General features: G+C 44.2%; 1 protein-coding gene across 2 annotated transcripts in view; it reads left to right on the top strand.

Annotated features, from left to right (window-relative positions):
• FAM114A2 (family with sequence similarity 114 member A2) overlaps positions 1–5817 on the top strand; it is a 37526-nt gene extending 31709 nt beyond the window's left edge. Inside the window, exons 13-14 of one of the 2 annotated variants that reach the window (XM_065874491.1) lie at positions 2890–2943; positions 5221–5817. In XM_065874491.1, coding sequence (XP_065730563.1) covers positions 2890–2943; positions 5221–5322 — 156 coding nt within the window. In that variant the 3' untranslated portion in view covers positions 5323–5817. The remainder of the gene's footprint in view (positions 1–2889; positions 2944–5220) is intronic. The other variant, XM_065874492.1, reaches the window with a different exon arrangement.
• Positions 5818–22385: the final 16568 nt, after the last annotated feature.

Genomic DNA, 22385 nt, shown 5'->3' with positions numbered 1-22385 from the left:
AGTTCCTTTAGGTATAAGATTAGATTATTTACTTGAGATTTTTCTTGTTTCTTGAGGCTTGTATTGCTGTAAACTTCCCTCTTAGAACTACTTTTGCTGCATGCTATATAGGTTTTGGATTGTCATGTTTTCATTGTCACTTGTCTCTAGGTATTTTTTGATTTCCTCTTTGATTTCTCCAGTGATCTCTTGGTTATTTAGTAATGTATTGTTCAGCCTCCATGTGTTTGTGTTTTTTACGTTTTTTTCCGTGTAATTGATTTCTAATCTCATAGCATTGTGGTCAGAAAAGATGCTTGATATGATTTAAATTTTCTTAAATTTATTGAGGCTTGATTTCTGACCCAAGATGTGATCTATCCTGGAGAATGTTCTGTGCGCACTTGAGAAGAAAGTGTAATCTGCTGTTTTAGGAATGAATGTCCTATAAATATCAATTAAATCTATTTGGTTTCTTGTATCATTTAAAGCTTGTGTATCCTTATTAATTTTCTGTTTGGATGATCTGTCCATTGGTGTAAGTGAGGTGTTAAAAGTCCCCCACTATTACTGTGTTACTGTTGATTTCCTCTTTTATAGCTGTTAGAAGTTGCCTTATGTATTGAGGTGCTCCTATGTTGGGTGCATATATATTTATAATTGTTATATCTTCTTGAATTGATCCCTTCATCATTATGTAGTGTCCTTCCTTGTCTCTTGTAACGTTCTTTATTTTAAAGTCTATTTTATCTGATATGAATATCACTACTCCAGCTTTCTTTTGATTTCCATTTGCATGGAATATCTTTTTCCATCCCTTCACTTTCAGTCTGTATGTGTCCCTAGGTCTGAAGTGGCTCTCTTGTAGACAGCATATACATGGGTTTTGTTTTTGTATCCATTCAGCGAGCCTGTGTCTTTTGGTTGGAGCATTTAATCCGTTCACACATTTAAGGTAATTATCGATATGTATGTTCCTATTACCATTTTCTTAATTGTTTTGGGTTTGTTTTTGTAGGTCCTTTTCTTTTCTTGTGTTTCCCACTTAGACAAGTTCCTTTAGCATTTGTTGCAGAGCTGGTTTGATGGTGCTGAATTCTCTTAGCTTTTGCTTGTCTGTTCAGCTTTTGATTTCTCCATCGAATCTGAATGAGATCTTTGCCGGGTAGAGTAATCTTGGCTGTACGTTCTTCCCTTTCATCACTTTCAATATCTCATGCCACTCCCTTCTGGCTTGTAGAGTTTCTGCTGAGAAATCAGCTGTTAACCTTATGGGAGTTCCCTTGTATGTTATTTGTCATTTTTCCCTTGTTGCTTTCCATAATTTTTCTTAGTCCTTAATTATTGTCAATTTGATTACTATGTGTCTCAGCATGTTTCTCCTTGGGTTTATCCTGACTGGGACTCTCTGTGTTTCCTGGACTTGGGTGGCTATTTCCTTTCCCATGTTAGGGAAGTTTTCAACTATAATCTCTTAAAATATTTTCTTGGGTCCTTTCTCTCTCTCTTCTCCTTCTGGGACCCCTATAATGTGAGTGTTGTTGCTTTTAATGTTGTCCCAGAGGTCTCTTAGGCTGTCTTCATTCCTTTTCATTTTTTTTTCTTTATTCTGTTCCGCAGCAGTGAATTCCACCATTCTGTCTTCCAGGTCACTTACCCATTCTTCTGCCTCAGTTATTCTGCTATTGATTCCTTCTAGTGTATTTTTCATTTGTTATTATATGGTTCACCTCTGTTTGTTCTTTAATTCTTCTAGGTCTTTGTTAAACATTTCTTGCATCTTCTGTATCTTTGCCTCCATTCTTTTTCCGAGGTCCTGGATCATCTTCACGATCATATTCTGAATGTTTTTTCTGGAAGGTTGCCTATCTCCACTTCATTTAGTTGTTCTTCTGGGATTTTTTCTTGTTCCTTCACCTGGTACATAGCCCTCTGACTTTTCATCTTTTCTGTCTTTCTGTGAATGTGCTTTTTGCTCCACAGGCTGCAGGATGGTAGTTCTTCTTGCTTCTGCTGTCTGCCCTCTGGTGGGTGAGGCTATCTAAGAGGCCTGTGCAAGTTTCCTGATGGGAGGGACTGGTGGTGGGTAGAGCTGGCTGTTGCTCTGGTGGGCAGAGGTCAGTAAAACTTTAATCTGCTTGACTGCTGATGGGTGGGGCAGGGTTCCCTCCCTGTTGGTTGTTTGGCCTGAGGCGACCCAACACTGGAGCCTACCCGGGCTCTTTGGTGGGGCTAATGACGGGTTCTGGGAGGGCTCACGCCAAGGAGTACTTCCCAGAACTTCTGCTGCCAGTGTCTTTGTCCTCACAGTGAGACACAGCCACCCCCGTCTCTGCAGGAGACCCTCCAACACTAGGAGGTAGGTCTGGTTCAGTCTCCCCTGGGGTCACTGCTCCTTCCGCTGGGTCCTGATGCACACACTACTTTGTGTCTGCCCTCCAGGAGTGGAGTCTCTGTTTCCCCCACTTCTGTCGAAGTCCTGCAGTCAAATCCCGCTAGCCTTCAATGTGTGATTCTCTAGGAATTCCTCTTCCCGTTGCCGGACTCCCAGGTTGGGAAGCCTGACGTGGGGCTCAGAACCTTCACTCCAGTGGGTGGACTTCTGTGGTTACATGTTCTCTGGTTTGTGAGTCACCCACCCAACAGTTATGGGATTTGATTTTATTGTGATGTGCCCCTCCTACCATCTCACTGCAGCTTCTCCTTTGTCTTTGGATGTGGGGTATCTTTTTTGGTGAGTTCCAGTGTCTTCCTGTCGATGATTGTTCAGCAGTTAGTTGTGATTCCGGTGCTCTCGCAGGAGGGAGTGAGAGCATGTCCTTCTACTCCGCCATCTTGAACCAATCATCATATTTTACCTATTGTTTTTTAATGTGCTATGCTCGCTTAACACATTATCCTTTGTTCTAGGTCAAGGAAAAGGCAGACGTCCTTAATCCGTTAATCACTGCAGTATTTCTAGAGGTTAGTAGTACTAATTGTTTTTTAAGTCTCTAACTTCTGGGGCATTATGTATTAATAACTCTTTTAAGTTTTCATTTTTTGTTTTTTTCACTAGTTTAGCATGTTGATGCAGATATGACCAAAATGGTGTATATTTTATCATATTTCCTATTAATGATGAAGGTGCCAGGTAAAGTGCAGTGGAAGAAGCGGTAGGCTGTCATTACTCAGTACTACCCCTTTGTAATTAATGGCCAATTCTCATTAATGAAACATCTTCTGGAGACTAGCTAGTAAACATGATGCACTGAAAATTACAAATAGGCTAGCACTGCTCCTTAAAGGAGTAAGGTTTATGCAGAGAAGATTAGTTACAAAACAAAACAAAACAAAACAAAACATTTTGTCATTTTCTTGCGCAGAAATTTGCTTTATTATGTCAAAAAGCTACCTGTGTTTACATAATCCGTGTCAGTTCATTAGATTTAAGAAGGTAGGTAGTTTAAGTCCATGGATGGATTATATTGCTGCCATGTATGATGCTTTCTGGATTCCATGATTTAAGAACTCTATCTTAGGACTTCCTTGGTGGCGCAGTATCCACCTGCCAATGCAGGAGACACAGGTCTGAGCCCTGGTCCAATGCAGGGAACGTGGGTTCGAGCCCTGGTCCGGGAAGCAGAGCAACTAATAAGCCTGTGCACCACAATTACTGAGCTGTGCTCTAGAGCCCGCGAGCCACAACTACTGAGCCTGTGTGCCGCAACTACGGAAGCCTGCATGCCTAGAACCCATGTTACACAACAAGAAAAGCCACCGCAATGAGAAGCCCGCACACCGCAATGAAGAGTAGCCCCTGCTCACCGCAACTAGAGAAAGCCCACGTGCAGCAATGAAGACCCAACGCAGCCAGAGATAAATAAATAAATAAATAAATTTATATTGATAAAAAGAGAAAACCACAGAAGGCAGAAAAAGTGAAAGATAAAAAAAAAAAACGAACTATCTTGTAAATTAGTTGTGCAAAAATTTAGATGTTTGATGAGTTGTTTAAAACATATTTATCTAAGTCTGAGGGGAGAAAATATATTTGATAATCAGTTAGGTTTAAATATGAATTGAAAAAAATTTTTTGCCACCAGAGTGTTACTTCTTTAGTTTTAGATTCTTTTAAAATTACCGATGAAGAAATGCCTTCCATTCCTTAACTGCATAGTTTTCCTTTAATAGTTAGGGAAATTATTCTGATCACTTAAGCAATTTAAAAAAAATAAGTGTATGATTTAGTAGATGGCAGAGTGGTAGAAATGAAAGAAGTTTGCAAACCAGGAGCCCAGTCCTGTCCTAGGTCTCCCCTGATTTGCACTATGACCATGGACCAGGGGTTTACCTTCTTGGCAATCTTGTTATCTTTATATACAAAATAAGAGATTTAACTAGATGTGCTGTGAGGTCTCTTTTGGCTGCAAAACTTGGTATCAAACGTCACACTGAAGTTTAAACAGGGGTTCTTGCCATTGATAAATCAGAACATGGTAAGCTCACTTGATATGGTTACCCTTTTGTTATTCTGAGTTGGTTGTTCTTGCCTACAGATTTGAAACACTCTTGTCCTTGAAATTATACATTTTTATTTTAAGGTAATGAACTCTTATGCTTCTGGAAAGTCAGAACTTGTCAGATATAAATGAAGTCTGGCAAACTCTGAGCATGATTCCAAGTTTTTCATATGTCTCTTGTAGTAGACAGAAACATATCTGTACTTTATCATCTTTAAAAGCAGTATTCCTTCTTTGTCTTTGTGAGCACCTGTCGCATGTTCACTGATTACGTTGAGTCCATGGAAGAACAATCACAATGGACTAGAAATCCTATTGATGTAGGATTCATAGCCTTCTGAAATCCTCTTTGAGTAATTGACTAAAATGCTGTGACAGGATCTACCCATTCAATCAAGGAATAGATAAGCTTTGAATGCCATATTTGAGCAAGATGCCAAAGAATGGCTATCATTCTAATGGGCAAGTTGGACAAAAATGGTGACATTCTTTTTTGGTGCTGTCATATCATTTTAAGAGCTAGATCAAAAAAACAAACAAACAAACAAAAAAAAGAGCTAGATCATTCTTTCCCCTATAAGTTTAGTGAAATGGTTAAGTATGTATTCTTATTTGCCAGGCTACAGATATAGTTAGATTGTAAAAATTAATTTGTTTTTTTGTTGTCTTATAATATATTTTCTCTTTTAAGTGACTGCAGTATTTTCTTTTTCTTATTTTTCAATCCTTATCCTTATAGGCATCAAACAGTGCTTCCTACATTCAGGATGCCTTTCAGCTACTTTTACCTGTGCTGGAGATCTCTCTTATTGAGAACAAGACTGAATTACCAGAGGCATGAGCTACAGGTCCAGAGGCCTTTGTCAGGACACTGAAGAACAGAGAAGATTCTACATGAGACTTGTGATGGCCAAGAAATGCCACTCTTTTCTGGGTACTCCTGGAGAAGTGAGGGAGAAAGGTTATTTTAATATATAAAACTCCAGGCAGGAGAGCATGTTTAAGGAAGTTTGTTGCCTTCAGTGCTTGGTTGAAGTATTCAGGTCCTCACACTGCTCTTCCCAGTTGTTATAATTAATAAATTATTTGAAAAGAAGTTTTATAGAAAGTTAAAAAATAATAGCTCATAAGGTTAAGGGGACACTCAGGCAAAAATATTGGTCTTCCTTTGACAAGATGCAAAACACTAAAAATTTTGCAGTGGCTGTAATTTTGCAGTCCATGGATGTAATTGGTTGTTAAGCAAGAGGAAAAGGAATTCAGTATTCTGGAATTCATGTGCTTGATCTATTAATGCCATTTTCTTTCTCCTCTCTATAATAAGATCTATGACTTTAAGAAAACCGAGTATATATAAACTCTGTAATGATTACATGAATTCTTGGAATTGGTTAGAAAGTTTCATCTCCTCTTTAATTCTCAGTAGATATTTGGCATTGAAGAGAAGCTTATGGAATATACTTAGAGCCACATGAATGAACTATAGCAAGGTGCCCTTTGGCTTCAAATTGCTTTCCCACCGCAAGATGACAAGCTTCAAGTTGTAGTTGACCCCCCTTTAGGGGATTCATGACCAATAAATGCAATTTAGAGAAACAGTTTCATGTTTGCAGATATTCTGAGTCTCCAGGATGTTTTTCATGCATACCCGATATGCAGGATAAATTCTGTAATAGCCAACTCCAAAGGAGTGTTGAAGCTCTTTCAATGATGGGGATTTTGTTGTTTGAATATTGTTGAAGTGGACTGTAGAGTCCCATAGAAATGATGTTTATGTATAACAGGATTAAGACAGTTTATTTTTCCTCATTCTTTTTTGTTTCTTTTAATGTATTCTTTAGCATGTTTATAAATATAACTTTTATCTTTCATATCTTAAGCCTTCTTTTGCTTTGTTCAACAATCTAAAAGACTTACAGGTTATCTTCTTCCTGAAAGCTATTTTGGTATCCACTCTTTTAAAAAAAAATTCTCCAACTTTGTGGTTTTTAATGATTCAGGTAACTTTTGTGAGCTCTGCCCCTTATCTTTTAAAACCTTTAAATAAAATATAATAATCATGTCAGTTGATCCTTTTATTTACTTTTGCAAATGTGAGCCCTGATATCTTCTCAGACCACAGAAATAGCAAAGCAAACCTATAACAGGTTGATATCAAGACTATTTCTATGTGATCACCTTATTTGGGGTAGGGGGCAGTTTGTTAGCAAGGAGGAAAATAGGTAGATTTGGACTAAAAAGATACACCAACATCACTAAAATGTTACTCTGCTTATATTCTGTTCTAACATGATGAGAAAAGGTTTTGAATATTTCTTTTTATAGAAACATTTAACTCTTCCCAAAGTGAGTAATTCTGTAATTTCAGAAAAACAGTTGTGTTGTGGTAAGTAAAGCTGGTGTCCCCAGCCCTAATTTGTGCCTCAGACCCAGTTGCTGTGTCTGAACCTGGATCCTTGAGGGTGGTATTTCTTGAGTAAAGTTTAGAAACTGGCCACACTACCTACTACCTGTTCAGATTCTCATATAAGGGCAGTTTGCAGTTTTTACTCTTTGATCTGGAAACACATCTAAGGTTTTTCTTTTAAGAAGAGGGGTATAGATGTGGGGGATAGAACAGTGACTTCTTATGCCTTTCCAGATTGCAGCCCTCAGTTTCACCTGTTTTAGATTAGATCTTACAGAAGGCCATTGTGAGTCACTGCCTCTTCTTTCTCTTTCATCCCTCTCATCAGGTTTGCCCACCCACTCACATGTGTTTTAGTGGATTTAGGAGACCACCAATGAAATGATGAAAGGACCAATGAATTCTGAGTAACAGTTACCTACCTTTCACCTAGAATATGATGAAAAAGAATGAAAGTTCTTTGATTCAGTAGAGTAAGGGAAGTAAGAGCATAAACATTCATTGATAGGTGGAATAGGTAGATTCAGGGGACTCATTGGAACCTGTTGGATTATGGTGATGGTTTTTGGATGATGCATGCTTCATTATTCCTTTTGGGGTGAGTACATGATGTAGTTTCTTGATGATACCTACTCTTCTGGTGCTATTTCCTTTAAATTTTTTGGTACCTAAAATTTACTGCTGTGTCATAGTATGTGCTACCTCCCCTTCCCAATTCACTTAACACCTTGATAGGTTAAATGTTCAGTGTTTACTGGATTAAATGTTTCTCTTCCTACTGTTGGGATCTTTAAAGGCTGTGATTAAAAGAGACTTTATTAATTTGATCTAAAAGAAATAGAAATTTCCATGAACTAATTCTTGTTCCTTTTTCCTTTATACAATACCTTGGAAACATGTTAAGGACAAGCTATTTTTTCCTTACTTGATTTTGATAGGTGGTTTTTTTTTTTTTAAGGTTAGACGCCTAGATTGACAGGTCTCTGAAATGTGAATTTGTAATTCATATCGGTGGCATTACCACAAATCTGAAATCAGGGCTGATGTGCAAATGTAAATTTTCCAGTCCTACAATCAGGAAACAAGATTTTGTGGGTTCCTCTGCTTGAATGAGGACCCTCTCTTTTGAATTTGTTTTTATACAAAGACTTATTGCAGGGAGAGATGTTTTATAAGTAGTTGCTATTGATGCCATCAGTTGAGAAAGAGACATTTTTCTACACTTTTAGATGTTTTCCGAATTTAAAGGCGAGTATACTCTTCAGGATGGAAAAACCCAGATAAAATTGTATCCACAGTGGGCTCTCAGTAAGCATGATATTTCTTCATAAATGTCAAAGGTTGAAATCGCTTATTATGTCTTTGCAATGTGAAGCTCATTTTCATAAATGATTTAGAATGAAGCATTTGAGAAATGAGGAAGTTCTAAAAATAACAAACCTCTTAATTAATGTGTCATCGAGTTCTCTGGCTAATACATGAGGAGAATTTGGAAAACTCGCCCATTAGTGTCACTTTTCAACCGCAACCTGTTCCTCACGTACCAACCAGTCACTCGTTCCTCCCTGTTTTACTTGTGACCCTTGTTATTACATCCTTTCTTGTCATTACATCATCTGCCCAAATCCCAAAGTCCCTTCATGTCTATCACTTCCCCAATCAACTCTTCAGGGAAATTGTTTTATAAATCAGAATATTGTCTGAACTAACATGTCCTTTAGGCTAAAGGTAAAGGAAGGCTGCAGTGACTGATCACCCTCACACATGAATGTTGAATTTTCTAGACGTCTAAGTTTCTGACTGGCTTACTCTTGTAAGGGGCAGATACAGAGACTACAAATAGAATTGAATCATCATCTGTGTCTTCTTGTCAGCCCCACATTTGTTTCCTTCTGTGTGCACGGGCCATTGCTACGCTCTTAAGCTAGTTCTAAAGAGGAAGTCATTTTCCCCATCACAACTGTGCATGCACCAGTATGCTTAATATTTTAAAACATGTTTTTAAAGTTGGAATGGGAGTATTTTTCCACTGTCTACCAGCCAGTCTCAGTTGGGTAACTGGTGCACTGACTCGGCAATTTCAGCCAAACCTGTTTAAGCCTGAATTGTCTACATAGTAATTGTAGCTGTTGATGTCAGAACTGAAGGCCTTCTCTTAAGTGTTTAGTACAACCTGATCTTCCTTTACTTCTTCCAGGCATATCATTGAGAGTAATGAGAACTGCATGTTTAGCATGTATGTCGAAGCAAAAGTCTCAAAGTAAGAATTGAATATTCTTAGGCATTTAGTGCATTCAGTAAATCAGCAAATATTAAGTACCTTTTTTCTGTATTTGTCTTGCTCACTATTGAGTTCCCAGCTTTTGGCACTGGGTCTGGCACATGGCAGGAAATATTTGTTGTCTGGCTGAAAGAAAGAAGGAAGAAAAAGGAGGGGAGTGGGAGGGAAAAAGAAAAGTAAAAGAGGAAAGTTTGCTTAGTGCTTTGCTGCTAGTAGAGGATATGGAGCTGGAAGGGATTTCGAGCATGTAAGGTGAAAACCCCTCATTTCACAGCTGGGGACATTGAGGCCTCATAGGAAAAAGTGACCCCCAAAGTCACATGGCTGGCTGATAGCAAGCTCAGGGTAGACCTGAATCTGGGTCTTTGAATCCTGGCCTAGTCTCTCCATTGCACCAGAGCCTCCCTGGGGTTGTGCACACATTTACTGAGAGGTTATGCCAGACACTGGGTTAAGGGCTGGGGGAACAGACTGCAGAATGTGTGGCCTCTGTCCTGTAGGAGCTCACGTGGGTGCCACTGTCTGAGCAATCTCTGCATGGTAGCTGCAAAGCCCTCCGAGAAAGGAAGTGAGGCAGCTGCTCTCTTGTAATGGATTGTGGCTGAGCTGGATGGACTCGTCCCAAATCTGATTGTGATTGTTGGGCAGGTCACATTGCAAATGTTTGCAGATGCATCCTCAAAACCCTCAAATTGCTACTTCTGTTTTGGTGCTTTGTGTCTTGAGAGGCCAATTTCTGCTGTGTATAGAACTATAGAATGATCTGTTGTTCATCAGCTACCAATAGTTACAAGAGGACACTAACACATGTGGAGCCCACTGACTACCAGGCACCACGGAAGACACATAACTTTGTAAATCCTCATAACTGGTCTGCCAGGCAGGGCACTGCCTCCCCCAGTTCATGGGCCTGCAGGATGGTGTAGAAGTGAGAAGCAAAGACAGACTCAAAATTGAATCTGACTTCCCTCATTTTCCAGACCTGTGATCATGAGCAAGTGTCTTAATCCCTTAAATTGTAGTTTGGTAATCTGTACAATTGATCTCATAATAGCACTCGTATATTATAAAGTCATTGATAGGATTAAGTAAAATAATCTGTGTAAAGTGCTTAGAATAGTGCCTGCCACATAGCAGTGGGAACTAATGCTTAGTAAATACTATGTGCCAGGTGCTGTTCTGAACATTTTGTGTGTATTCACTTAATCCTCACGAGATAGGAACTATTCGTATGCCTATCTACAGATGGAAAAACTGAGGCACAGGAAGATCACAAATAACTTGCCCGAGGTCACATACCCAACAAGTGGTAGAGTCAGGATTCAAACCCAGGCAGCTTGGTACCAGACTTCCTGTTTTTAACCATTACATGACACTGCCACCACAGGTGGTTGATAAAGAAACCTTAACTATCAGCTGTTTTATTATGATTATGAAACAGATTCAGAGTTAAGTAACTCGCATGAGACTTCACCACTGTAAAAGGCAGAGCCCCTGCAGTGTGAGCTCACGTTGTCTGGCTCCCAAACTCACGTTTGTTCTATTTTATTTCTTTTAGGAGAAAGGCTTGAAGGCACCTGTCTAGTGATAAGTGTCTGTAGGGGAGCATCTGGGCAGATTATCCAAAGCTACCAGGAGTTGGCATAGAAGGGATGGTGTAGTGACAAGTCACGTTTGCAGCAGGAGGAGCAAAGATCTTGGTGAATCTGCATCAATTAGTGATCAAAGAGGAAAGAGGAGTATATGAATGTTCACAGCAGCTTTATTTGTAACATCCCCAAACTGGAAACTACGAAGATGTCCTTCAGTGGGTGAATGCATCCGCACCATGGGTTACTACTCAGCAGTTAAAAGGAACAAACTGTTGATACATGTAAGAACTTGGATGAATCTCAAAGGAATCATGCTGAGTGAAAAACTCCAATCCCCCAAAACTGCATAAGGTATATAATTCCATTTATATAACATGGAAATGACAAAATTACAGAAATGGAGAACAGATCAATAGTTGCCAGGGGTTAGGAATGGGGATGGGGGAGGAGGTAGCTAGGTAGGTGTGGGGTTTTTTTTAAGCTTTTATTATTACTATTTTAAAATTCTTTTTGGCTGCATTGGGTCTTCACTGCTGCATGTGGGCTTTCTCTCGTTGTGGCGAGCCGGGGCTACACTTCATTGCAGTGTGCAGGCTTCTCATTGCAGTGGCTTCTCTTGTTGCGGAGCACAGACTCTAGGCGTGCGGGTTGTGGCACATGGACTCAGTAGTTGTGGCACATGGGCTCAGTAGTTGCAGCGTGCAGGCTCTAGGGTGCATGGGCTTTCAGTAGTTGTGGTGCATGGGCTCAGCAGTTGTGGCGCGAGGGCTCTAGGGCACAGGTTCAGTAGTGTGGCACATGGGCTTAGTTGCTCCACTGCATGTGGGATCTTCCCGGAACAGGGATCCAACCCGTGTCCCCTGCATTGGCAGGCGTATTCTTAACCACTGCACCACCAGGGAAGTCTGGTAGGTGTGGTTTTAAAAGAACAACACATCATCCTTGTGGTGATGGAGTAACTTGGCTGCGCTGGTGGCCACAAAGACCTACTCATGTGATAAAGTGTATAGAACTAAATACACACACACACACACACACACACACACACACACACAATGAGTACAAGGAAAACTGAGGACTCTGAATGACAGGTGGATTGTATCAATGTCAATATCCTTGTGAAATTTTATTTTAGTTTTGTAAGATGTTACCATTGGGGGAAACGGGTAAAGGGAACACAGAATCTCTGTTTCTTATAATTGCATGTGAATCTATAATTATCTCAATACCTATTTAAGTTAAAAAAAAAAAAAAGCAAGGAGGAGGGCTTTGGGCCAAGGGAGCCAAAGAGTCAAGAAATGTTGCCCACTTCCTGGGTTTAACAAAGGCCTAAGGGGCCTCTCTTTCAGGTGACCGTCCCTATCACAGGTGTTCGGAAGCAGGAATGGTGGCAAGTGCAGCTCCGTCTGGCTCCTCTTCATAAACAGGTACTTGGGGAGCAGGTTCCAAAGTGGAAGGGGTTTGAGAAATTTTCTTGGGTGATTCTAATCCATTGTTGTTCACTGAAATCAACCAACTCAATGGAAAAGATGTTTATGGAATTCTTTTTCCAGCATCATTAAAGCCAAATTCTGCATCAAACAGGTGAAAGAAGCATTATAAATTAAATAAAAGCCATTTATAAATAAAGGTTTTGACAGGACCTACCCAGGACAACTGGGTTCTAATGCTGGTTTAGTCTCTAACTCACAGGATTTATACGGAGACACTTTCAATGCATTAATCTTGCTAATGATAATAGCTACTGTTAACTGAGTGGTTACTATGTGCCAGGCCAGTGTGCCGAAGGTTGTAAGTACATCATCCCATTTATTTTCACAACAGCCTAACAAAGCTGGAACTGTTCTGATGGCCTGCAGAGGTTAAGACATTAGCCTGAGGTCACACGGTGTGTGGTGGGAGAGCAGACTCACCACCACCCTCGGCCTGCCTTCATAGCCACTACACTGACTGCTGCTTGGTTCTCAGCTGTGGAAAGAGGAGATTGGACCATTGGGTCTGGATTCTCCATGCCTCCAGTGGATGCTGAGCCAATTAGCTAATTCTGACCTGAACTTATCAGGGGGCAATAAAGACATAATTTAAGAAGTGCCAATCTTGCCTTACAGGGAGGAAGATAAGCCTGGGCAGGTTGAGGGACAGAGAGGGTAACAGGATTTTTCATCCTTCAAAGGGATGAGACTTACTTAGGACTTCCTGTTATATCCCAATTGAATGTGAAAAATAAGCCCTTTCTCTCCAATAGACTTAAGGTCTCTAAAGAGTCCTGATGGTTGAATGCATATTATAGCCTGTCTCCTTTGATTACCTAAAAGACAGGCAATGGGAAGATAAAATATCTGTGTGCTGGCTCATTCAAGTTCACATTACGCCCTCCCAGAAAAGCAACTGCTGCTGTTAATACACTGTAGGAAGGGAATCAGGACAGGATGCGTGTCGGCCAAGGTGAAAGAGAGATACCAAGATCCAATGGGAGAGAAGAGACAATACACAATAGCGCAAACAAGCTGAGGGGTTTTCTTCTGCATCTTGAAGTTCCTTGGGGTTTAAGGAGACCACCTTTGGGTGGTTTTTGGTTCTTCTATATCTTCAGGGTTGGCATGGCTTAAAAAGGGGGCCGCTCAAATGGAATTGGGGTGAGAGAACACTGCTACCTAGAGTGGGCGGACCCATCAGCTGTCAGCGACCATTTAAAATCCACTTCGGCTTGCAATCCTTACCCCGCTCACTTCCCCTGCGGAGGCAGAACAGCAAGATGTTTAAGAGCCAGGGTGAGCTCTGGAACCAGACAGCCAGAAAATGTGCTCCCTGTGGGTTTTTTCTGGGGCCCACTCAGCTTCCCCAGGAGAGAGAAGAATCTCATACAGCCAGATGAGATCAGGCCAGACTATCTCAGCTGATGAAGATTATTTTGAGGTGTGAAGGCTTTCCTAATCCTCTTACAACCCCCAGGTGGGCTCTGCCTTCTCTGTCCAGGTGAAGACGCTGCCCCTGGTGTGAATCGTGACAGCCTTGATTGTGGTTGGAGGGCATCAGGGGCTACTGCTCTGGAGGGACTCGCCACCAGTGCAGTCACCTGACTGCCTGCAGCGCAGTGGTTAGATAGACTACAGGCTCTGGGCTCAAATTGACCTGGGTTCAAATTCTGTCTAAGCTACTTCCAGCTATGTTTCCTTAGGCATCATAAACTAACCACAACTTCCTTGCCTGTGAAATGAAATAAAATGAGCACATTCCTTATGTTTAGATTTGCCCAGGGTAACTTAATTTGTGGGCTCCAGTGCAAAATGAAAATGCAGGGTTCCTTGTTCAAAAAGCAAGAATGAGCTTTTCACCTTCTTCCGTGGTTCCTCTGTCCACCTGCCATGGAGTTTTTTATTTGCTATTGAATGTTGTGCTCTCTCAGGCACAAGGATACTTGGCGGGCTAGCGCAGACCCTCACAGGAGCCTGGGGCCCAACCCCGAGAAAAAGTGAGCTGAGCCATGCGTTGGCCGAGGCTCCAAGCCCCCAGCACATGTTCCACTGTCTATCTAACTTTGCTAACAAGAGCTAAATTCAAATATAAAATTATTAAGCATTTCACGATGGTAACCCCAGAGCATTAAACCCCCAAGCATCGGCCCTTGTGAGTGTAGGCCTTGTGTGATTGTACTGGTTACACACCCGTGAAGCTGGCCCTGTATGTGATTTAGCCTGATCTCTGGTCTTTAGTAAGGCCTCAGTAAGTGGTCAGGAGAGAGAGCCCAGTTTTGTCCACAGCTTACCTTAGGAATCCCTAAACTTAAGCCCTCACTTGAGCTTTGCATTTCCTGGTTCATGGGAGAGTCGGGGAAGGTGTTATTACCACCTTTGTACAAATGGGGAAACTGAGGCCCAGAGAAAGGATAGGACTTGGCCATGTTCACCATGCAGGTGGTAAAAGAATCAGAAGTGAATGGTGATCTCCAAATTGTCAGTCAGTGTTGAGCCTCTCAGTTTCAGCTCCCCCTCTGGCCTCTTACCTGGGATTGTGAGTGGCAACAGCTCATGCAGCTTCCATCAGGAGCACACCCCCTGCCCCAGCTCCTACTAGCTTTCTGCACAAACCCTAGCTCAATGCCAGCCCACTCCAGAAAGATTTCCCTGCCAAGGACCTAACCATGGTATGTTTTTTTTTTCCTATGCACATTCACCCCAAATTTAGTTATATGTAGTTTTATTTCCTGTGCTTTTTATATTACCAAACGAGCATATTTGTGGCTTATTAAATATTTTTAACCTTATTTATAATAGCTTCATAATATTCTATTTTAGGGAAACTCCATAATTTATTTGACAAATCCTCTATTGTTAGACACTCAGATTGTTTCAAATTATTTTTCATCTACTGAGGGGATGTACAAGTGCTAAACTGGGGATAATCACAGTACTGGTTCGTGGTTCATTGTGCTGATTAAATAAATTAATATAGGAATAGCATTTAGGAAATGAAACAAATAAGTATTGTATATGTGTTAGCTAAGGTTATTCTGTTAGGTCTATTATTTTGATAATACTGTAGTTGCTACCATTTTATACATATCTTTAAACACATAAGTGGCTATTTCCTGGGTCAGAGGGGAGAGAATTGTGAAGGCTGGCATAAAATATGTCCACAATTTATGGAGGGTGTGCCTTGCCACTGACAAGGGAGATCAAGGGGGGCAAGAGGTGGGGTGGGATTGAGCCCCAGGCTTTGGCTGGAAACATCTGTCATGATCTGACTGTGATGCCTTAGGATGTTTGGATGAGTTTGTTCACCTCAGGGCTGAAAAGAGGAAGCGTAGAAAGTGTGAAGACTTTTGAGAGGCTCCAGGAAGTATCTGTTAGCCCTGCCCAGAGACCAGTTTGCCCTCCAGCTCCAGATTAAGTAGGTGGATATTTTCCTCTGTTCTCTTGGCTCCCGCTATGACTAGTGAATTTGGGCCTTGGGTACAAAGGCGTTGAGATAAAATTGGGTGGGACCATTGAGACTTAGATAGCCAAAGCTCTGCAATATTAGTCTGTCACTTCAGGTCAGCACTGGGTAGAGAAGCAGGGAATTAACAGCTGCCTTTGTGGTTGGCCTGCCCCCATGCACCTCCTCTGCCTGCTGTCTTCCATCATGGAGCTGTGACTCTGTAACTTAAAAATAATTTGTCTTTAGGATGTCCCTTATACAACACAAATAACCAGGGGAGTTATGTATTTCATAGAAGGATAGAATCATAGAATTTCAGAGGTGAAAGGGAGCAAATTCCATCTGGTATTCTTCTAGAGCAGGAATTCTCAAACATTCAGTTGTCAGAATCCTACCTCAGAATTACCTGAGAGCTTGTTAAAAAGGTAGATTCCTGGGCCCACACTTAGAGTCTGATTCAGTGGGTGTTGAGTGGGTCCCAGGAATTTGCCCCTTTAAGAATAACCCCAGATAATTCATGCTGATACAGGTGGGCTACACTCTGAGAAACTCTATTCTATAATATCCCTAGCAGGTTGGTTGCCTCTAGTGTTGGGGAGCTCACCACCTCAGAAGACAGACTATTCCATTTTAGAACAGTTCTGACCATAGAAAGTTCTGTCTTATGTGGAGCTGGAATCTGCCTCTGTGTAAATTCCACACACTGGTCCTAATTCTATCCATTAGGGCCCTGCAGAGAAACTCCAATTCCTCCAGCCTTCTATGGGCAGGGGGACTTGAGAAATATGCACCCATAAGAGTTTGTGAGTCAAAGGTGCATTGTAAGGGAGCCCCTAGGTCTCTAAGCTGGCTGGGCTTTGAGAAACTCATTTCCCCTTCTCACTGGGGTTGATGTCTCCTTCCAAACCCAGGTGGAGGTGTCCCCAAATCAGAGGGCAGACTCCCTGGGGAGGAGGAAAGGTGACCTTGGGCAGCTCAAGGGGCTGCAGAAATCAGTTCCTGTGATCTCAGGGGATGGTGGAGGTGGGGCGCATGCCTGGCCAGGTGTGCTCGTGGGGAGTTCCACGACCTGGGTTCCAGCCCAGCTCTGCCTCTAAGCCCCCAACAGATTCTCAGCAAGTCCCTGCCCCCTTGGGCCTCAGTTTTCACATCTACACAACCATCCTTTCCAGTCCTCTGCAGTCTGAAATCCCATCTCTAAAGCCCGGCGCTCTCTGATCTGGCCTTGTCTTTGCTACTCTGGCAGGTTGTCTGGTGAGGGTGGCAGGAGGGGAGGTGTCAGCGTTCTCAGGAGAGAATCTCGAGACCAAGTCTGAGAAGGGGCACAGTCACCATCCAGCAGAGTGGCTCTTGTGGGTGCAGGGTGGGGATGAGTCATGAAAAATTGAGGGGTGGACCTTAATGGCCATTGTCTCTGGAGTTTGTGCTCCCAGGGCTGGAGGCCCCCTCCCTGTGGGGCTCTGTCTGAGGAGGGGAGCCCTCCAGCTGGAGGCTGGCTCAGGGAGACAGAGAATAGGAAAACAAGGAGGGTCAAAGGGTCCTTATTCTACACCCCACCCTACCTCTCCGCCTGACCCACCTCCTTCTTTTGTTGGGAGATAATCTGAGGTTTTAGGCGAAGAGAACTCTGTGGGAGCACTGACTCTCCGTGGGTTCTTGGGATGTTCCTCTCACCTCCCTGGGCCTCTGTTTCCTCATCTGTCCAGTGGGCTAGCAGTGCTGACCTCATAGGGCTGCCCATCATAGAAGACAACATCCATAAACCCCCCCTGTAAACTGGTACATGCCAGGAAGATGCCAGCTGCCGTCAGTCTATTTGTTCTCAGCTTGGTGTGCACAAAAGCAAGAAATCTCACTTAAGATGGATTTTGTCCTGCTCACCTGGGATTTTTTTCTCTGTATCCTGGGCATGACCTTCCGGGGACCTGGTGGGAGAAGGGGCCATCTTAACAGGAAAACTCTCCCCAGAGTTGCCGAGGTCTGACTAGGATTTAGAGAAAAACAATGGCTATCAAGAAATCTGGAACCCCAGACCAACAACTCTGGGGTGAGAGGCCATGGCAGCCATGAGCAGAAACGGCCGCTGGGGAACATGCATGTGTAGGTTGTTAAAGTGTGAATGGCTGAGCTCGGGCGTGCTACGTGCACACATATCATCCGTGGACACTCACTTGTCATTACATACACCAGGTGCCTAGTATCCCTTCCCACAGCCCACACAGACCCAAAGGCTGACCCCAAAGTGTCCCCCAAAGGCAGAGGCTGCAGGTCATTCCTGGGGAGGCACTTGACTAGGGCCACCAGTCAACGCTGATGGGGGGAGCTGGGCTGTTTCTCTCAACTGTCATGTTCTACTTGGTCGGGGAAGAACCCCTGGACCGGGAGGGAGAAATCTGAGATTCTAGTTCACCCATGGCACCAATTTCCTTACATGTTTTTAGAGATGCCACTTACCTTCTCTGGATCTCAGTTAACTTCTCTGTGAAATGGGTCCACAATCCCTTCTGAAAATGGCAGTAGGGCTCAAATGGAATATTCAATATGAAAGTACTTTGAGAAAGCTGAAAAACCTGCACACATGCAAGGAGGAGGGAAAGGGGAGAGGTGGGCAAGGGAGGAACAGACCCTGATGATTTTAGGTCACACCATCAAGCCGGCCTCTCACCTGAGCATGTTTTCTCTTCACCACCCTCTCCAGGGTTTGGCAGAGATGATGACAAAGAGAAGGAGCAGGGCTTCCCTGGTGGCGCAGCGGTTGAGAGTCCGCCTGCCGATGCAGGGGACACGGGTTTGTGCCCCGGTCCGGGAAGATCCCACACGCTGCGGAGCGGCTGGGCCCGTGAGCCATGGCCGCTGAGCCTGCGCGTCCGGAGCCTGTGCTCCGCAACAGGAGAGGCCACAACAGTGAGAGGCCCGCGTACCGCAAAAAAAAAGAGAAGGAGCTGCAGAAAGAGAAGGGGAAGCTGAAGCGTACACCCTGTGAGGAGCAGCAGAAGAAGGCTGAGCAGGTGGTGAGGCTCCTGTGCCCTCTCTGTGTCAGAACAGTTAGGAAATGAGACTTGCCAGGGTCACAGCTCATGTGGAGACTCTCTGGGGTGACTGTGCTGTCCCGGTTTGAGCTGCTCCTGGCAGGCAGATATCCTGGGATGAGGGAGGCTGGTTCTGCTCAGGCATAGAGGACCCAGGAAGGAAGCTGTTGGCCAACTGGAAAGTGACTTCAGCACTTGGTGAATGGACCAATCAATGTCACATGGCTGTAAACATGGATTCAAAGACCTCATACAAATTACTGAGTAGGGCTGAGAGGCTGGGGAAAAGGGGCTGTGGGCTTCATAGGGCATGCTTAGAGGATGCTGGCGCTGTGCCTAGACTGAGGAACTCTGCTCCTGATTCCTCTCCAGCCTCACCTTGGCCGGTCAGGGGAATGGTCCCAGCTGCATCTAAGGGTCATTTGTCTAAGTCCCGTGTCCCAGGAACAGCGTTCCCAAATAACATTCTCCTTCTCCTCTGGTAATTTACCTTCCGAACAAACTTCTCTTTGAAGCCTGTGTAGAAGCAGATTAATGGATGCAGCTGCCTTCTGCCTTGGGCAGCTCCTGGAAAAGTTTTAAAGTAGGAACAGTTTGATGCTGCCCCATCATTTTTCTCTGGTTGCTTCTTCCTCCTCTTTCCTCCCCGTGAAGCCTCTCAGTGATGGGGTGGTGGTGGTGGTAGGGGTGGGAGTGGAGGTTCTCCTTCCTTACACCTTTACCATACTCTCTGGAAAGAATCTGATAGCAGCCATTCATAGTTTAAGGTCAGAGACTTTGAGAAGCTAGTATCAGAATTTGGACTAAAATCTGTATCTCTCTGTTGTGTGTACCCTCCCCTGGTCTTTACTGCCCCAGGATGTCTTTTTTCCCCCTACTATGCCACGGGCATAGTGCTTAGAGCTGTTCTCAATTATTTAATGTCACCCTCCAAACAACACAGTAGGTCTGTAGTATCATTCTAAATTACAGATGAGAAAACAGGGTTAAGGAGCTCAAGAGCCTTGCCCAAAGTTAACACAGCTGTGGGGTGGGTGGGTGTGGGGAAGAGAGCTTCGCATATGACTGTGTTTGACCATATTGCCTATCTACACATGAAACGTGAAAGCCCGACCCCATCCACTTAAAGATTCACTGTCTCTCCCTCAGGATCTCCCCAGTCCCATCAACCTAACACAAATGAGCTACAATTAGGTCAGGGCATCTTGGAATGAACTTGACTGGACCAGAATCCTGTGGCATAAGCAGAGAGCAGGGGAGGGTAGAAGGATCCTTGCTGGCCCCAGGGGCAGGAGAGAGAGGCTTTGTTTCCAGCCCTGCCACTGAGCAGGTGGGGTATCTTGAGTACTTCTCTTATTGTGTTTATGGTTTAGTTTCTGCACCTGTAGCTCTAGAAAAAACTCACCAGGAAGTAAAACTTATGTTTCCAGGATATTTGGCTCCATCTTCTGGTCAGTACCAATCACTGCAACTTTTGCAGTGTAGTCATCCACTGTGGACATCAGGTAATGTTGAGTCTTCTAGGAAACTTCTGGTCACTGTGGGGATTAGGGGTGCCTGGGGCAGAACCAGGGATGACCTGAAAGTCCAGGGAATTTCTGTGGCCTCTGGGTCACACTGGCCCTGTGCTGCTAGGGGCTGGGCAGAAATTCAGGGAGGGAGAAGCCCCAGTTCCAGAGTAGGAGGGACACTGGAGGCCACGGAGTCTAGCCCCACCAAAGGACAGGCAGGGACACTGAGGCCTGGGGAGAAGTAGGGCCTCACTCCAGGCTACACACATAGGTCTCCTGACACCCAAATCCACTAGCCTGCTGTCTGCCTAGCTCCCTAGCAGCCCCCTTCTCCAAGGATTCCATCCCAGCTGGTCACTTCTCATCCTCCTGAGAAAGGACCATCTGCTTAATAAGCACGCTGCTCCATCCACTTGCTCCCATGACAGCCCACCCTCTCCTGGTCCCAGCTCCAGCCCTGACTGGGTGGGGCGTCCTTCCACCTCTCCAAGCCAGGGCTTTCCTGGAGGAGTTGGGGGCATGGAAGGAAGAGGGAGGCAGAGACCTGCATCTCCTCCAGCTCTGCCTCTCCTCCACTTCCAGCCCAGCCTCTCTCAACCTCAGTTTCCCCATCTGACACACAACCAACCACTACACCAGATTCCTGAGAAGATTAAGTGGATAGTTGGTGTGAAGGTGCTTTGTGAATTCTTGAGCCCTCTAAGAAAGTATTAAATTTCCAGACCTATGAGTCCTCCCTAAGCCACACAGGACCCCAGGTGGTAATTGGAACCCAATTAGCCCACAGGCTATGGGACCCTCCTCAGAGGAGGGAGATGAACCGTTCTTCTAATCTCATGGCTTCAGGATCTGGGGCTTCCTTGCAGAGTCTAGAGTAGAACTCCCCCCTCCCACCCAGTCTAAGAGATTCTGCTTATTTCTGGAAGATGAGTGAGTCCCAGTCTAAGAGAGTTTCTTAGAGGCACTCCCACTGACCCAGAAGCTAGCCTTTGAAAGCCCAGGAGCTGTAAAGGGAGAGGCAGAGGAGGACCAGTTTGCCTGGTGTCTTCCTTTCCCTTGTCTGGACATAAGGTCCATGGCCTCTAGTTTAGATGAGTGAGGGCCAGAGAAGCAGCTGAGGAAGAGGGGAAACCTTTCCCCGCTTGAGTCTTGAGCTCCCACTGCAGTCTTGATTTCGTTTGAACTTCAGAGTAATGGAGAAACTGGAGGCAAGAAGGGATGGTTGAGGTCATCCAGAGCAGCCCTGCCTTTCTTGCATACTCCCAAAGGTGGGGGGATCACTACCTTTCCTAGGAAGCCCAGTTCCTCCTAAGGCAGCTCTAACCCTTTGAAAAGTCCCGCTCAATAATGCTAGAGGGAAGTTCTGAGACCACTTGTACCACAGTCCCCTGGAGTGACTTGCTGAATCAAACCATCTGGGACAGGCCTAGAATCTGCATCTGTGAGCTCCAGGAGCCATTGGTCCACCTGTGTTGCCCCGGGAATGACAGCCCCCCACTCTCAGTGCCTGCCCTGGACACAATTCTGCCAACCCTTTCTGACAGGACATGGTTTTCTCTTTTCTCAGCATTCTGCTCTGTCACTTCTTAGATTATTCTCTCTTTTTCCTGGTCTCCATGCCTGTTTTGTAAATAGAACATCATAGAATTTGGGGGCTAGAAGTGTCTTAACAGAACACCTTATCCAATTCCTTATTTTATAGATGGGGTATTTGAGACCCAGAGAGGGCAGAGTCTTGCCCCAGGTCACACAGCTGTTCCATGGGAGCTAATAGGAGACACAATCCCATGACTCCTAGTGAGTGCCCTTCCTACTGTGCAGTTCTGTCCTGCTGTAAAAGCTGCATTGTAGGGCGATGCCCATCCCAGACTCCTTCTTAGATGAAGCCATCATGGTGTCATCACAGGACTTTCCCTGGCCAAAACTGACTGGACTGGGAGTGGTCATCTGAACTCTGAGCTGGGTCAGTCAGATTTTCTCTTGAAAGAGAGTTGTTGCTGAGGGTCACAGATGCTATTGAGCCCTGGGGCTCAGAGGCCAAGCAGAGTCCAGTGTTGGGGGCTGGGGTGGCAATTTGTGTGCCATGCATGCTGAGGAGCAGGTCGAGAAAGGGCCTGCGGAGAGAGACCGACCAGAGATGGGAGACAGTGAGATGCGAGAGAGA

Source organism: Phocoena phocoena, chromosome 3, assembly GCF_963924675.1.
Source record: "Phocoena phocoena chromosome 3, mPhoPho1.1, whole genome shotgun sequence".
In the NCBI taxonomy this organism is placed as follows: domain Eukaryota; kingdom Metazoa; phylum Chordata; class Mammalia; order Artiodactyla; family Phocoenidae; genus Phocoena; species Phocoena phocoena.
Note: the sequence above shows the minus strand (reverse complement) of the source record. Positions and strands in the feature narration are given on the sequence as shown.